Source organism: Entelurus aequoreus, linkage group LG22 (assembly GCF_033978785.1).
Source record: "Entelurus aequoreus isolate RoL-2023_Sb linkage group LG22, RoL_Eaeq_v1.1, whole genome shotgun sequence".
Classification (NCBI taxonomy): domain Eukaryota; kingdom Metazoa; phylum Chordata; class Actinopteri; order Syngnathiformes; family Syngnathidae; genus Entelurus; species Entelurus aequoreus.
In genome coordinates this window covers 19,768,066-19,784,835 of record NC_084752.1, presented here as the reverse complement: position 1 = coordinate 19,784,835, position 16,770 = coordinate 19,768,066, and the positions used below count along the sequence as shown (strand labels likewise).

General features: G+C 40.0%; 2 protein-coding genes across 4 annotated transcripts in view; one reads left to right on the top strand and one right to left on the bottom strand.

Moving 5' to 3' along the window:
• Window positions 1–16,770, bottom strand: part of LOC133639450 (target of Myb1 membrane trafficking protein-like) — an 862,139-nt gene that overhangs the window by 309,707 nt on the left and 535,662 nt on the right. The window lies entirely within an intron of this gene.
• rgs12b (regulator of G protein signaling 12b) overlaps window positions 1–16,770 on the top strand; it is a 137,133-nt gene that overhangs the window by 13,381 nt on the left and 106,982 nt on the right. For all 3 annotated transcript variants that reach the window (XM_062032581.1, XM_062032582.1, XM_062032583.1), the window contains exons 3-4: window positions 32–262; window positions 2,771–3,727. In XM_062032581.1, the coding sequence (XP_061888565.1) occupies window positions 32–262; window positions 2,771–3,727 (1,188 nt within the window). The remainder of the gene's footprint in view (window positions 1–31; window positions 263–2,770; window positions 3,728–16,770) is intronic.

Here is a 16,770-nt window from a genome sequence, read left to right as displayed (position 1 = left end):
CTCAATGTTTGTAACTTACATGTCTTGCCAGGTCCTGCATGACAGTGTGCGCCTGTGCAGCGACAGAGGGCAGACCCTTGCCACATATCCCGCAGAGAAACTAGCCTTCAGTGCCTGTTGCCCCGATGACCGGAGATTCTTCGGACTGGTCACCATGCAGGCCACAGACGATGGTCACTTCGTCAGAGGACGATATGATGAAGGCGGTTTGAGGACATCTTGTCACGTGTTCATTGTGGACCCTGACCTGTGTCACCACCAGGTGAGACACAGTGATTTGATATTTTATATACATATACATACCCGTGTGCCATTCACCAACAGATACAAATTGATAAATGAGAATGCATGAAGTGTTTGTTTTCTCACCTTAATTAAGAATTATAATTTCTAGAAATCCATATCTAGTCAATTTACTATCATTGACGAGCTTACGAAAACTGTCATGAAAACAGTTGATACCAGGAGTAGGGATGGATACTGAATTAGATACTTTTAGACTTAGACTTAGACTTCCCTTTATTGTCATTCAAATTTGAACTTAACAGTACAGATAAGAACGACATTTCGTTGCATTAGCTCGTTGTAGTGCAGGATAAAAGAGCAATAATGTGCAGATATATATAAATAGATTACTGTACAAATAAATATATTGCACTTTTTCGTATGCATCCACGTTAATGGATGTATGTTACATTGTCTTTATATTCCAGCGAGTTAATCCGTTTTTGGGGGGGAATTGAGGGGATTATTATGATGCGTTCAAGAGTCTGATGGCATGAGGGAAGAAGTTGTTACAGAACCTGGAGGTTCTGCTACGGAGGCTGCGGAACCTCTTTCTAGAGTCCAGGAGGGAAAACAGTCTTTGGTGGGGGTGGGAGGAGTCTCTACAGATTTTCTGAGCCCTGGTCCGACAGCGGCTTTTTGCGATTTTCTGGATAGGAGGAAGATGAGTCCTGATGATCTTTTCCGCCGTCCTCACCACTCTCTGCAGAGACTTCCAGTCTGAGGCACTGCAGGCTCCAGTCCAGACAGAGATGCAGTTGGTCAGTACGATCTCCACTGCTGTGCCGTTATAGGCACCGACCAAAGTCCATCTGTACAATGATGGGCAAGTTACTTGGAAAAAGTAGTAAGCTAAGTTACAAGTTACTCTCCATTAAATGTAGCTAAGCTAAAGGGGAAGCTAACCCCGGAAAATTGTAGCAAGCTACACGGCAAAAGTAGCTTGCTACATCAAAGGTACATTCAGCGGCATACATATCTATGGGCCCACATGTTTAATATCAATGTTAATGTAACTGAGAAAATGGACCCAATAAGGGTCCATTACTATTAACTATCTGTCTAGCTGGGGACACCCTACAACTACCTCTCAGGGTCCCCGCACCCCACTGTGTGTATTTTTTCAGTTTGCCTTTTCTTTGGCTCACCCCTATAATGTTATTCATTTTCTCTACCGACAGTAAAAAAAAACAGCATTTATCTATATCTTGACAAAAAAAAAACAATGACTTGTGTGTTGTTTGGGAACAGTTGGTAATAGGTATATGCTGCAAAACTTTTAATGAACTCAACTCACGTGTGTTCCTAAATTTTTGTTTGACGTCTTTAATGAAGAGAGCAGTTACTATTTTGGTTAACAGAGTAAACAACTAAAAAGGTTTTGGGCATTTTTTTCTCTAAAAGCATACATTTGTCTAAATATGGCCAAGGACATGCATTATTGTAGGTTTCCTGCACGTCATATTCATCACTTAAGGAAAACTCTAATCTGCGGGAAAGAATTCTTCTTCCATTTTAAAAAAAAAAAGTTGTTTTTTTTGAGTCTTCAGCTTTAAGCGTCCCTCAGTCTCTGACTCCCTCGTTGTCATGTGACTTGAGTGTGTGTCTGTTATAATTTTGCTTACGAGTTTCGATGACCCGCCTTATCTTGCCTCTAATTGGCCAGTCCATAATGTTTAGACCTAACCTTAGCCAATTATGACTCATTATACGAACACCAACCAATCATCATGGATTTTCTCCGTAGGTATGGGCGTTCTCATTCATCCAGGTCATTGTATTATATCTGTATTTTTTTGGCCAGGATTCGCAGTCCATTTTCTCTCTTTGTGGCTTGTAGCTTTGATGTAAGCTACGTAGCTACATGGGTCTAAAAGTATCTAATCTACAGGAAAAGCTACTCGTTTAAAAAGTAGCTAAACTACCGCCAAGCTACCGGAAAATGTAGTTAAGCTACGTAGCTTAGCTACATGTAACCCTAACCTGCATCTGGGTTAGAGTTATCAAACTGTACCATATTTTGATTCCTTGTTACACATGACATCAGGTCCGGTTGCAGACTTTGGACCGTCTCAAGCACTCAAGCAGTCAATCACTCAGAGCAGACTCAGCCAAACTGCTTCTAGATAATGTTACAATTTGGCCTGATCTCTATAAAAAACACGGGCCTCGCTTGGATGAATTAATGTAGATAGACACCACTAGATGGCTGTAATTTCTTTACCATGCCACACAGTATGTATTGCGGCACAGAAGACATGACATCTGTAGAGCTGAATTTTAAAGTAGAGTTTAAAGAAAAATGAGAAGGCGAGTGAATGCCAATTGTGATACTGTTCTATCCACAACATTCTAAACATTATTGTAATACAGATTTTGTTGTATCATATATGATTTGAATTATAAATAATCATTAAGGAACACTATATGAGGATTATAATAGTTTGGAAAATATTTAATGTGGTCCTTGTCTTGTTTTGCTCAGGTGCATTTGGGCATAGCCAGAAGGTTTGGCTTTGAATGCACCCCTGACCCAGACACTGGAGGCTGTCTGGAATTCCCACCCAGTTCTCAGCCCCTCCTACACTTTGTGTCTGTTCTCTACCGGGACATGGGGGACAACATTGAGGGGGTCCGTGCCCGAGCCTTTCACGATCCGGATAACGATGCCCAACAGAACCACAGCACCAGCAGCAACAGCGATAGCGGGATCGGTAACTTTTTACCTGAGGAAAAGAGCAACAGAGTGCTGTTAGTTGACCTCGGAGGGTCAGCTAACCACAATCATGTCTCCGGGCCACGCCACTGGGACAGCCCACCTTCCTCCCAGCAGGCCTGGAGCCCCACCTTAGGGGTTGCAGCCTCTCACCCGCCTCCCCCTCCGCCCGCTATAAGAAATGGCCACTACCGCCATGAACCGTACCTGGCTGACCTGCCTCACCCCCTCCCGCTGGCCTACCCTGATGTCCCAGCTAGACATGTTCGAGGTGCACACCCCAATCACTACTCACAAGGGAAGTGGGGAGGAGCTGTCGGAGGCGGGGACAAGAGGGGGGCCGGAGGAGGGGCGGAGCCACAGCGTTGGCTGCCAGTCCACGTGCTGAGAGACTGGCATCAGCAACACCACCAACTTCAGGGTCTGAGCAGCGATCAGGAGTCGTACGCCGAATCCACCGACGGGTGGTCATCAGCTAATTGCAGCACCCTACCTCCACCCATGAGTAAGATCCCTGCCGACCGTTACCGGGCCCCACTGGTCCCCGGGGAACACCTGCCGCCACCTGGAGGGAGCCAGCCTGTACCTCCCTTGCAGGCCCAGACCCACACTCAGCGGCTGGTTGCTCAGAAAGATGAGTGGGCCAAGAAGCTGTTTGGTGCTGGGGACAGGGAAAGGAGTGGAAACGAGAAGAAACAAGGAGGTGCCAAAGATGCTGAGAAAAAGGTAAGAATTTAATTCACTTCATTTATTTATTTGGATTTCGACTAAATGTGTCTTTGCACATTTGGAGAAGCTGTTAGAACACGAGAAGCCCTGACAGCAGGTAGTCTCCTCCATGCTGCTGTGGAAATTTTCTCTAAATACAGTCCGTCCAGGTGCAGTTTATTGAGGTTATAAATCCATCTGAGTTCATGCCAGTGCTTCCCATCTCCCTCTCGCTCTGAATGCCCCCTATTCAACTCCAGTAGTGTCTCTCTCACTGACCTGTCAAACCTTTCGTCCGTGTGAAAAGTTTCCTGACCTGTGTCGACCCCACCAAACGTCATATTGAATATTGAGAGCTGGGTACTCTGCCCAGACTAACTATGTTGATAAGTTATTTAATCCACTGCTCCAGTATCAGATCATACATAATGCACCAGGCAGACGTATGTCTTGACAGGAAAACCACCTGTTTCACATTCTAATACGTTCCACTAAAGTGGGTTTCAAATTGGTTACTATGGACTAAATGTCTGATGTAAGCCCATGTATAGTTACTGTACTTTTGTATACTTCCATGTACGATGATTAGACTGGGCCACTCTTGAATGTGCATATTTTTTAAAGACAAATTAGCTTTATGGACATAAGCCACAAGAACAAGTGTTTTTTTTTTTGGTGAATGCATTGTACAGTGTATTAATTTGCATACTTGCTAATGAGTCAATCAGTCTAAAGTGAACGTTATTAATCTTTTGTAAACAAAAATGTTTTAATCTATTTCATCAAATGTAATTCGAGTGATTGTGTGGGTGTATTTAATGAAGTGACCCATTAGTGTATATTGTACAATCGATTATTTCGATTAGATTTGTGTGGCAGAGCAGAGTTTCAAAAAAGTGCAATGTGGATGATCTGCATTTATTAGAAATGGCAAGCAGAAAAAAAGTGTTTATTTAAACTATTATTGTCCTCCCTTCCTAAAAACAAGCAAATGGCTGCACCCACTTCTCCTTGTCTAGATCTATGGCCAAATAAAGAACAACAAATATTCATCCCAAATGTATTAGATGTTGACCAAAAAAAAAATCATTTTTAAAATAGTATATATTTATGACATTATAAAAAAGCCTCTAAAGTCTTAGGAAATTATAACATTGTTGAAACGGCTGTTTAAGACTGCAACTATTATTCAATTAAATCGGTTAAATCTGTTAGAAAAAGCTTTTATTTATATGCTAATTTCGTGAGTGTACAATAAAAATGGATGATATCTGAAGTGCATAAAATGCCTGGAACTATAAATACGCGGACATTGGCTTTGCTATTGACATGTTACTGATTAGCGATTTTAACACCTCCAAATTTGTTACTGAAAATACAACTAAGACGCACGTACAATCAAACAGCTGGTGCGTAATTGGTACAATACTTACGGTATTAACCCTTTTTAGGGCGCAACAAAATACCAGATCCACATGGCCGATGCAACAGAAAACAGTGGTGTGTGGGTGCCTTGATCCGATGTATAAGGTGCAATTTCAATCTGGATGATGTGCTTTTATTAGAAAAAAATAACACAAAAATGTTATTATTTCAACTATTTCCCCTTAAATTATAGGGGTGTCTAATTAATGAATCTTACAACAACTCAAGACTCAATACTTTGATTCTTGAGGTGACGATGCAATTAAGAATCAATTCTCGATTCAAACCCATCCCCGCTATACAGTGAGTCTAGGTTAGCTTTGCCTCGTTCCTCACTTAAAACGTGAGTGAGGAATGCACTACGGACCTGGTAAAACCTGGTAAGTCTGAAAGAGAAAGAGATGATACAGTATTATCTGCTCACAGATGCTACCCGGTGGTTGTTTGACCACACAGCAGCTAATCCTGGATAGTCCCACTCCTTAACGCTTCAGTTACATGCAGGATTCTCACAGGAATGAAGCAAAAATACAACCTTTCCCACTGTATATGGTTTGGTATAAAATGATGATAAAACCTTTTCAAAACAGGTTATAGGTTGCAAAAGCTATTTTTGGCTGCTGACAAATGACATATATTTGCAGGAAGTAGGCCAGATATGGCTTAAAAAGTGTCTTTTAAAAAGTTGATTCTGGAAAAAAAAGAAAAAATAGGATTGTAAAAATGTTGAATCGATTTAGGATTTTCTGCACCCCAATAAATACACATTGAGGCTTATAAAAAGTGTGTATCCCATTACTCAATTAATCAAACAAACTAATTGATATATTACTCAGTTATTAAAATAATCGATAGCTGCAATATAATGTCCAACATTGTGGAAAATCAGAGTTCTGTCCCAATTATTGTTAAGACAAAGCTGTAAATGGACACTTTCTTGTTATAATGAACGATACTGTTGCTTCCTTCTGGTCCGAGGGACCCCAGGCCACAATTAGAGGAAGTGTTCCAAGGCCAGGGGGCCAGGGGAGGTCCTGACAGTCACAGGAAGTTGGACTTTTTTTAGACCAATATCCTTCATGGGTCGAAAAAGACACAGCTTGAGGGGCTTTTGTAGTCATGACAGGTGGTCGAGATAAGATGCTGATCCTACTGTGAAAATCTAAGCTTTTCTGGAGTCTGTTCTTTATTCACATTTCAGTCAGCTGTAAGGACATTTGTTGTTGCTTTGCCACACGATGGCGCTGATTCGCTAACTTTAATTGACACCATTTAGGGAAGGTTTTCTACCGCTTGTCCCTCTTGGGATAGCGGGGGTGCTGGAGCCTATCACAGCTGCATTCGGGTGGAAGGCGGGGTACACCCTGGACAAGTCGCCACTTCATCACAGGGCCAACACAGATAGACAACATTCACACTCACATTCACACACTAGGGCTGGTTTAGTGTTACCAATCAACCTATCCCCAGGTGCATGTCTTTGGAGGTGGGAGGAAGCCGGAGTACCCGCAGGGAACCAATGGGTATCTTTTATTTATGATAATAAATGTCAAATATCTCAAAAAAATGTCATTGAGGGCCACATTGCAGTTGCAACTGCCCTCAGAGGGTAAACATGAATGATATAACCATATACATGTAGAGCAGGGATAGTCAACTAAATTATTTTGGGGGCCACATTTCCACAAAGATAAGGACTGAGGGGACATACTTTTCCCTTCATAATTATTCGTATTTTGTGTATTCCGGAGAACCAGTGTCCTTTACAGTGGACATTTGAACTGTGGTCTATTTATTTTGTCAGAGTTGCGAATTTCAGTGTAAAAAAGAGCCTTGGCTACACAACAGGAGCACTCTGCTGTTTTTAAGGACCTACTGCACAAAAAGTAGCCAAATACCATCTACAGTCGTGGTCAAAAGTTTACATACACTTGTAAAGAACATAATGTCATGGCTGTCTTGAGTTTCCAATAATTTCTACAAGTCAAATTTTTTTGTGATAGAGTGATTGGAGCAGATACTTGTTGGTCACAAAAAACATTCATGAAGTTTGGTTCTTTTATGAATTTATTATGGGTCTACTGAAAATGTGACCAAATCTGCTGGGTCAAAAGTATACATACAGCAATGTTAATATGTCCCTTGGCAAGTTTCACTGCAATAAGGCACTTTTGGTAGACATCCACAAGCTTCTGGCAAGCTTCTGGTTGGATTTTTGACCACTCCTCTTGACAAAATTGGTGCAGTTCAGCTAAATGTGAATGTATTTTGCTACTCGATAGTATAGTTTGCATAATGCTGCAACTAATTAGCAGTAATCACTAGAGGGCAGCATTAAGCAGTGGCCTATGTCTCTTACTGCCTCCTGATTAATGACTTGGGACAGTACTTATAGTCCTCAAGTACAAACAGTGTTGTATTAAAAGTGGTACATCCATGTGTGAAGGCAACACAAGACTTCTGTTTGGTTTAAGGGGTTACATCATTGCCAATAAAACTTGATGACACAGTGGCTAATGCAATGCACATTTTAGGCAGCAGTTTATGGCATATGCTCACTTTTTGGGTTAAGTCATTCCAGTTAATGGTTTGCCACGGCAGTAGTAAATAAGTCCATATATCTTTCATCATGCATCCGTCTTATCCTTTGCCGGACTGTCTATCCCAACAGACATTTTGTTACTGCAGCATTACATCCTCCATTATTTGTGAATCCGTAGATGGTTTCCCAGTTTGGTTGTGGTTGTCTATGCGATAACACAGGACTGCACATGCCTGTGTCTAAGATGTGGAATTTAACATTTCAGTGGAGAAAAAAAAAGCGAAAGCACTTACATAAATGGACTTGCCTCCGCACGAGCACAAGGCCATACATATTGTGAGCAATTCAGGACACCTGACCATTTACAGGAGGTGACTTGACATTTACAAGAAGCCACTCTCAGTGGAGATAATAGTGGCCATCCTTTGTTTGCTGCAGATCAAACTAGAAACCAAATAAATGGCTCTAATTTGATACTAATAACAATAACATGATTATTAACATACTGAAATCTAACTTATTCCTATTCAAATATAGTGTGTTTGAGAGTATATTTACTATTTAGCTTTATCTCAGTGTTAATAATTAACATATATGTAGTTAGTAGAGGTGCTGAAAAAAATCCATAATAATAATAATTACTGGATTTTTCGGATTATATAAACCATAGATACAGTACAGGCCAAAAGTTTGGACACCAATTATGGTTCAATGCGTTTTCTTTATTTTCACGACTATTTACATTGTAGATTGTCACTGAAGGCATCAAAACTATGAATGAACACATGTGGAGTTATGTATTTTACAAAAAAAGGTGAAATAACTGAAAACATGTTTTATATTCTAGTTTCTTCGAAATAGCCACCCTTTGCTCTGATCACTGCTTTACACACTCTTGGCATTCTCTCGATGAGCTTCAAGAGGTACCGTATTTTTCGGACTATAAGTCGCAGTTATTTTCATAGTTTGGCCGGGGGTGCAACTTATACTCAGGAGCGACTTATGTGTGAAATTATTAACACATTACCGTAAAATATCAAATTATATTATTTAGCTCATTCACGTAAGAGACTAGACGTATAATATTTCATCGGATTTAGCGATTAGGATTGACAGATTGTTTGGTAAATGTATTGTATGTTCTATATGTTATAGTTATTTGAATGACTCTCACCATAATATGTTACGTTGACATACCAAGCACGTTCTCAGATGGTTATTTATGCGTCATATAACGTACACTTATTCAGCCTGTTGTTCACTATTCTTTATTTATTTAAATTGCCTTTCAAATGTCTATGCTTGGTGTTGGGTTTTATCAAATAAATTTCCCCCAAAAATGCGACTTATACTCCAGTGCGATTTATATATGTTTTTTTCCTTCTTTATTATGCATTTTCGGCAGGTGCGACTTATACTCCGGTGCGACTTATACTCCGAAAAATACGGTAATCAATTATTATATTTGCAATCCTCCTCCAAAAATTGTGGGCATTCTAATGAATTCTCCATATTCATAAAGACAGACACGCTAAATGGATTGCGCTCTTTATTTAAGACACACAATCCACTGCGCACAAGCTGAGTAGATCAGCTTTGCATGCGCTGTCAAGTGTGCACGTGTTTTAATACACACACACCTTTAGTAGATAAGACTATGTCTCAAAAAAATGCTTTATATTTTTTGTAACCTTCTCATACATTTGATGTGAACATTTGTTGTCCTCTGTTTGCCCACCTGCTGGCACCTAGACCTAGACAAGTTGAAGTGGGTGCAGCCATTTGTTTATTTTCAGTGAACACAGCTGCCATAATGCCGCAAGGGAGGACTATAGAAAAGACTCGAGGTCTATCTTTCTATGAAGACTGTCTAACGTGACAGACATGTTGTCAGCCTAGTTTGGGGGTCAGCAACCTGCGGCTTTCGAGCCGCATGCGGCTCTTTAGTGCCGCCTTAGTGGCTCCATGGAGCATTTAAAAAAAAAGAATTGAAAATGGAAAAAGATGGGGGGAAATTTTTTGTTTTTGTTTTAGTATGTTTTTTGTTTGAGGACAAACATGACACAAACCTTACCAATTGTTAGAAAACCCCCTGTTTAATATGTTTGTGTTTATGCTCCACTGATGAGAGTATTTGGTGAACATCGATTTGTCCTACTAATTTCGGCGGTTCTTGAACCCACCATAATGTGGACTGTGACGCAACAGTTTGTTTACATGTAAAATCTTCCACTCCTTCTTTGTCTCATTTTGTCCACCAAAAGTTTCATGCTGTGCGTGAATGTCCAAAGGTGCGCTTTGTTGATGTTATTCACTTGTTGGAGCGCTAATCAGGTATATTTGGTCAGTGCATGACTGCAAGCTAATCAATGCTAACATGCTATTTAGGCTAGCTGTATGTACATATTGCATCATTATGCCTCATTTGTAGTTATGTTTGAGCTCATTTAATATTTTACTTTTATCCTCTTTGTATATAATTTAGTTTTGCATGTCTCATGACACATTATCTGTATGTAATATTGGCTGCATTTCAGATACGTGTTTGTGTGCCATGTTGTTCCAGACCACAGCAAATATTACCTAGCTTGCCAAAGATTGTAATAATTCTATCAAAAGAAGACAGCCTGCTGTTTCCTTTAACTTGGACACACACATGTATACCTTTGGCCATTACAAGCCAGTAATTCCCAGGAGTTATCTCACATTCTGAGCAGCCTCTGATTTACTAATGGTTTCTAATGTTGTAAAAAATGTGTAGAATAAATATTACATTTCAACATTTCTGTCAACGAAGATTTGCTTCAGCCTGCGACACAGTCCTGTTGATAGTAGGCTGTTATAGCTTATTGAGACACTTACGTCATGTGTTGCCTTCATTATAAGACTTATATACGGCTTTTAATTTGTTGCGGCTCGAGACAGATTTGTTTTCTGTATTTTTGGTCCAATATGGCTCTTTCAACATTTTGTGTTGCCGACCCCTGGCCTAGTTAGTCAAGTTTTAGTTGCACTCCCGTGAATCTCGGAGTGTCTCGCAGAATTCATTGTCCAAGATCCTTTAGTGCTCATCATAGTGGTAAAAATAGCAGAATAATGCTGTAAAAGTCCCAACAAAACTTAAAAATGTATGTAGCATGAACATAAGCTTGTAATGTTGTCAACTTAGCAATGTTGAAAGATTACTATCGGAGTTTGCCAATATACTCGTGGCGGTGGGAACGTGGCTAAGGGTGTGGTGGGCTTTTGATGTCAATATGTCGTTATCATATAATTTGCATAATCGGCGATGATGCTTAAAACATCTTTAAAAAGGCTAAAAAAAAGCTACACATATATTTTAAAACAAATTGCTGTTATTAGTAATAACATATACTGTACATATATATTTTTTCAATATCGTTTTGCTCTATTTCTCAATTGTTGCTGCTTATTTTATTACTACCATGTAACACCGGCTACACTTTGTACACCCCTTGTTTATTGACATATATTAATTTGCCCTCTCTGAATGTTGGAAGTTAGTTTGCCAAATATGTAAAAGGTCGTTTAAATTGGGGAAGGAAAACATTTTTTTTTTAGGTTGTTGTTGTTGTTAAGCTACAGTAAAATTAGGCAGACAAAGGAAAGTACGTTAATATACATATGAAGTGCACATACATGTAGGAATCATGTGAATTTAACAATTGAGTTTGTTATAAACTGAGGAAAATCCAAACAATTATACAGGATGCAGGTTGGCTCTAGTGCCGCTAGCTTAATGCTAAAGTACAACAGACAAGCTCATTGACAGGCTAATGAAAATTAGCACAGGGAACTTGTACAAACGTTTATTAAATTAGATTTGAACGGAACAAAATTGACATTAAAAAAGTGTATTTCTACTTACAGTTGGATGTTCACCAAACTGTGGAGAAATAATACTGACCGCTAACTTTGTACTGCTCCTGCAGCACACTTTCTGTGTGTGCTGATTAACTATGGAAGGCTGTTTGCTCAAACATCAAACAATAATTTTAAGACAATTACCATAGTCGGTGTATTATTTAACATTATTGGATGCTAATATAACACCTTACTGTTTCGAAAAAGCTTAAATAATAATAATAATAAAACATAAAATAAATAATTTGTCTTTTTTTTTTTAAACTCGTGGCGGCTCGCCCCAAGTAAATGAATATATGGGAAACACTGCATTCGTCTTTCTGTCCACGTGGGGTATGGTCTCTCGCTGGCTTGGGGGCTGGCTGTCTCCTGCTTCTCCCGTGCCTTGTCCTGTGCCGAGCACGTCTGTCTACGGCCTACCGCTGACCTGCCAGGCAGCACCGTGGGCCTGATTCTGGGGGTCCTGTCGCTGGCCGGCCTGCCTGCGTGGAGCCGATGGTTCACTGGGCACCGCACCTGCTGTTTTGGGTTGGGCTCTCCGGGTAGCTGGGGCCATACTTTGGCTCCCGCACTTACTGGGACACAAATATATTGTACATACAAACACACATTTAACGCACCTACACACAATTATTCATACATATATACAAACCCCGTTTCCATATGAGTTGGGAAATTGTGTTAGATGTAAATATAAACAGAATACAATGATTTGCAAATCCTTTTCAACCCATATTCAATTGAATGCACTACAAAGACAAGATATTTGATGTTCAAACTCATAAACTTTATGTTTTTTTTTGCAAATAATAATTAACTTAGAATTTCACGGCGGGAACACGTGCCAAAGTAGTTGGGAAATGGCATGTTCACCACTGTGTTACATGGCCTTTCCTTTTAACAACACTCAGTAAACGTTTGGGAACTGAGGAGACACATTTTTTAAGCTTCTCAGGTGGAATTCTTTCCCATTCTTGCTTGATGTACAGCTTAAGTTGTTCAATAGTCAAGGGGTCTCCGTTGTGGTATTTTAGGCTTCATAATGCGCCACACATTTTCAATGGGAGACAGGTCTGGACTACATGCAGGCCAGTCTAGTACCCGCACTCTTTTACTATGAAGCCACATTGATATAACACGTGGCTTGGCATTGTCTTGCTGAAATAAGCAGCGGCGTCCATGGTAACGTTGCTTGGATGGCAACATATGTTGCTCCAAAACCTGTATGTACCTTTCCTTCACAGATGTGTAAGTTACCCATGTCTTGGGCACTAATACACCCCCATACCATCACAGATGCTGGCTTTTCAACTTTGCGCCTATAACAATCCGGATGGTTCTTTTCCTCTTTGGTCCGGAGGACACGACGTCCACAGTTTCCAAAAACAATTTGAAATGTTGACTCGTTTCTGGGTGTTGTTGATAAACGGTTTTCGCCTTGCATAGGAGAGTTTTAACTTGCACTTACAGATGTAGCGACCAACTGTAGTTACTGACAGTGGGTTTCTGAAGTGTTCCTTAGCCCATGCGGTGATATCCTTTACACACTGATGTCGCTTGTTGATGCAGTACAGCCTGAGGGATCGAAGGTCACGGGCTTAGCTGCTTACGTGCAGTGATTTCTCCAGATTCTCTGAACCCTTTGATGATATTACGGACCGTAGATAGTGAAATCCCTAAATTCCTTGCAATAGCTGGTTGAGAAAGGTTTTTCTTAAACTGTTGCTCACGCATTTGTTGACAAAGTGGTGACCCTCGCCCCATCCTTGTTTGTGAATGACTGAGCATTTCATGGAATCTACTTTTATACCCAATCATGGCACCCACCTGTTCCCAATTTGCCAGTTCACCTGTGGGATGTTCCAAATAAGTGTTTGATGAGCATTCCTCGACTTTATCAGTCTTTTTTGCCACCTTTCCCAACTTCTTTGTCACGTGTTGCTGGCATCAAATTCTATAGTTAATGATTATTTGCAAAAAAAAAAAGTTTATCAGTTTGAACATCAAATATGTTGTCTTTGTAGCATATTCAACTGAATATGGGTTGAAAATGATTTGCAAATCATTGTATTCCGTTTATATTTACATCTAACACAATTTCCCAACTCATATGGAAACGGGGTTTGTACAAGGTTAATATAGTTCACTTCTCTTTCTTCCCCTCCATTTAGCTGCTTTCTTTTGTAAGTCAAGTTTTCATTACATATATGTATTGTTGCATTTGAAACAATTGATAATTGAGGTAATTATTTCTATTGGTATTTTTATTGCTCCATTTGCAGTGCATTAATGTTACTTGTAATTTCTGTGTTATTACTATCTACTTCAGTAACTGGTTCTTTGCTATCATTTTTTGTATCATATTTGAAACATATCGTATTTGCTGTTGTTGTTCTGTTGTTGTTTTTGTTTTTTGTTGTTGTTGTCTCTTTCTTTTTTCTTTCTATGCCCTCCTGCTCCGGTCCGGCTGCGCCAAACATTAAATAAATCAATTTAATAAAGTCAAATACAAATAAGGCAACAAGAGAAGTATCCCACATTTTTCTTTTTTAAAGTAAATATGTACAGCAGATATGGGCATCTACATAAACAATATGATTTGCTGGACAGGACAAAACAAAATCAGTTTTCAGGTACGTCTCTCATAATCTATCGCACAGTTAGAGCAGAAATTGGAAATCGATACACAACCCTGTGGGGATGGGAAGATGAACTGTTTTTTATTTGACCGCGGACATGCGCATGTGAGATATTAATGCATCAGTAGAGCAGCTTTAAACCGCTGTGCTTTAAGGGAAACAATTTGAGGCTCATCGTATCTTACCTCGAATTTTGCCCCCTTAAAATTGATTTTAAAATGTTCTTTTAGTCGGAGCGACAAGAATTGTGGGTAGGCCCACGTACGTAACAACAGCAATAACAACAAGGCAAGCATGACTGAGCCGATCCACATTCACACTCCACACTTAAAATCTATTGTTTGGCAACATTATGAGTTTTACAAGAAACATAGAATCAATCAATTCATAGTTAAATCGAAATGCCAGTTGAAGAGGTATCTTGAATGTATCAGATATTTGTTTGTGAATCAAGTTGTATATAGTTTTGAGTAGAGACTAGGGATGTCCATCCCTACATTTCCGGCAGTGTCAGACTATTACTAGGGAATAATATATGTCTATTATAATTAGATTTTTCTAAAGATTTGTGATTAATCAATCAAATTGAAATTAACATGAGAAACTCCTTGTGTTGTGGCGATCAGAATTCCAGTGAACATAAATGCACCTCGCCGTGAGTGTGATCATATTATGATTTTTTTTTCTACAATTAAAACCCATCCTTGTAATGGAGGTTCTTTGGTCAACATGTTGCATACATTTGGTTTTACAGATCATCTTCAAACCGTTTTCTGACTGTGTCTTTATAATGCACCGTTTAGTAGGTGGTCTTATTTATTTACCGAAGCCGTCGTACAGGCCAGGCCGCCTTTGGCTGTCTCTCCACTCCGTCAGCCATGTTGTAGTTTTTAGCGCTTCCATATAGAGTCTATTGACATACTGTATATAAGTTAGAGCTATTTTATTCAGAAGTGGCATCAGCAAAGAATTTTAGCATGCATATTAAATTAGGAGCTCATTGACGAAAAAATGGCGGACTCGTGCAGAGTTCTTCGGGTTAACTCGGGGGTCAGCAACCCGCGGCTCTACAGCCACATGCGGCTCTTGAGCGGCGCCCTGGTTGCTCCATGGAGCTTTTTCCAAAATGTATGTACATTAAATGGAAAAAAAATGGGGAGAAAAATATAATTTTTGTTGTAATATGGTTTCTGTAGGAGGACAAACATGACACAAATCTTCTTATTTGTTAGAAAGCCCACAGTTTAATGTTTGTGTTTATGCTTCACTGATGAGAGTATTTGGCGAGCGCCGTTTTGTCTTACTAATTTCAGCGGCCCTTGAACTCACCGTTGTGTAGACTGCTACTCAACATTTTGTTTACATGTAGAACTTTCTCCGACGCTGCCACAGAAAGACGTGTTTTATGCCACTCCATCTTTGTCTCATTTTGTCCACCAAAAGTTTTATACTGTGCGTGAATGCACAAAGGTCCGCTTTGTTGACATTATTGACTTGATATAGAGTGCTAATCAGGCATATTTGGTCACTGCCCCGCCTTCCGCCCGAATGCAGCTGAGATAGGCTCCAGCACCCCCTGCAACCCAGAAAGGGACAAGCGGTAGAAAATGGATGGGTGGATGACTGCAAGCTAATCGATGCTAAAATGCTATTTAGGCTAGCTGTATGTACATATTGCATCATTATGCCTCATTTGTGGGTAAATTTTAGCTAATTTAATTTCCTTTACTTATGTCCTCTATGTATTTAGTTTATGTTTCCATGTTTCATGACACATCTGAATGTAATATCGGCTGCATTTCTGATAGTTGTTAGTGTGCCATGTTGTTCCAAATCCCCCCTCCTTATCCCACAACCCGGATTGTAAATAATGTAAATAATTCAATGTATATACTCTGATGATTATCTTGTGTGATGACTGTATTATGATGATAGTATATATCTAAAAGTATATATCTGTATCATGAATCAATTTAAGTGGACCCCGACTTGGTGAATGAGAACCTTTTCTCCTGTTTCAAGTAGATGGCAAAGCGGTTGGTAGCCTGACATGTCTCTGAAAACTGAACACAGATGCTATGATGGGCACGTCAATCAGTCCGATGAGTAAAAGTTGGCACTTTTTTATGTGAACTGTCACCCAGCATCACCGTTGTGCGTCACTAAAGTATCCACAGCCTGTAGAAAAGTGTGTACGGCAGCTAAGGAGTTGCCGTGAAGGAAGTGCACATTTCCACGTCGAAGTCTGTCTTGATACATCTCAACTTACCCGTGAAAAAAGGTGTATGGCGGTATGGTTTTTGTGCGTATGCAAGCTTGTTACATGAGGGCCTGGTCCATTACAGTGTGAGTGAGTGAGTGAGTGAGTGACTATGCTACTTCTACTGTACCAAGTTGGAACGACAAGCTACATTCACTTATAATATGTTTATGAGCGAGGGCTAACAGGTAAATTTGTGGCAGGCTAAATTAATTATCCGTCCGTTTTCTACCGCTTGTCCCTCACAAGGTCGCGGGGGGTGCTGGAGCCTATCTCAGCTGTATTCAGGCCAAAGGCGGGTACACCCTGG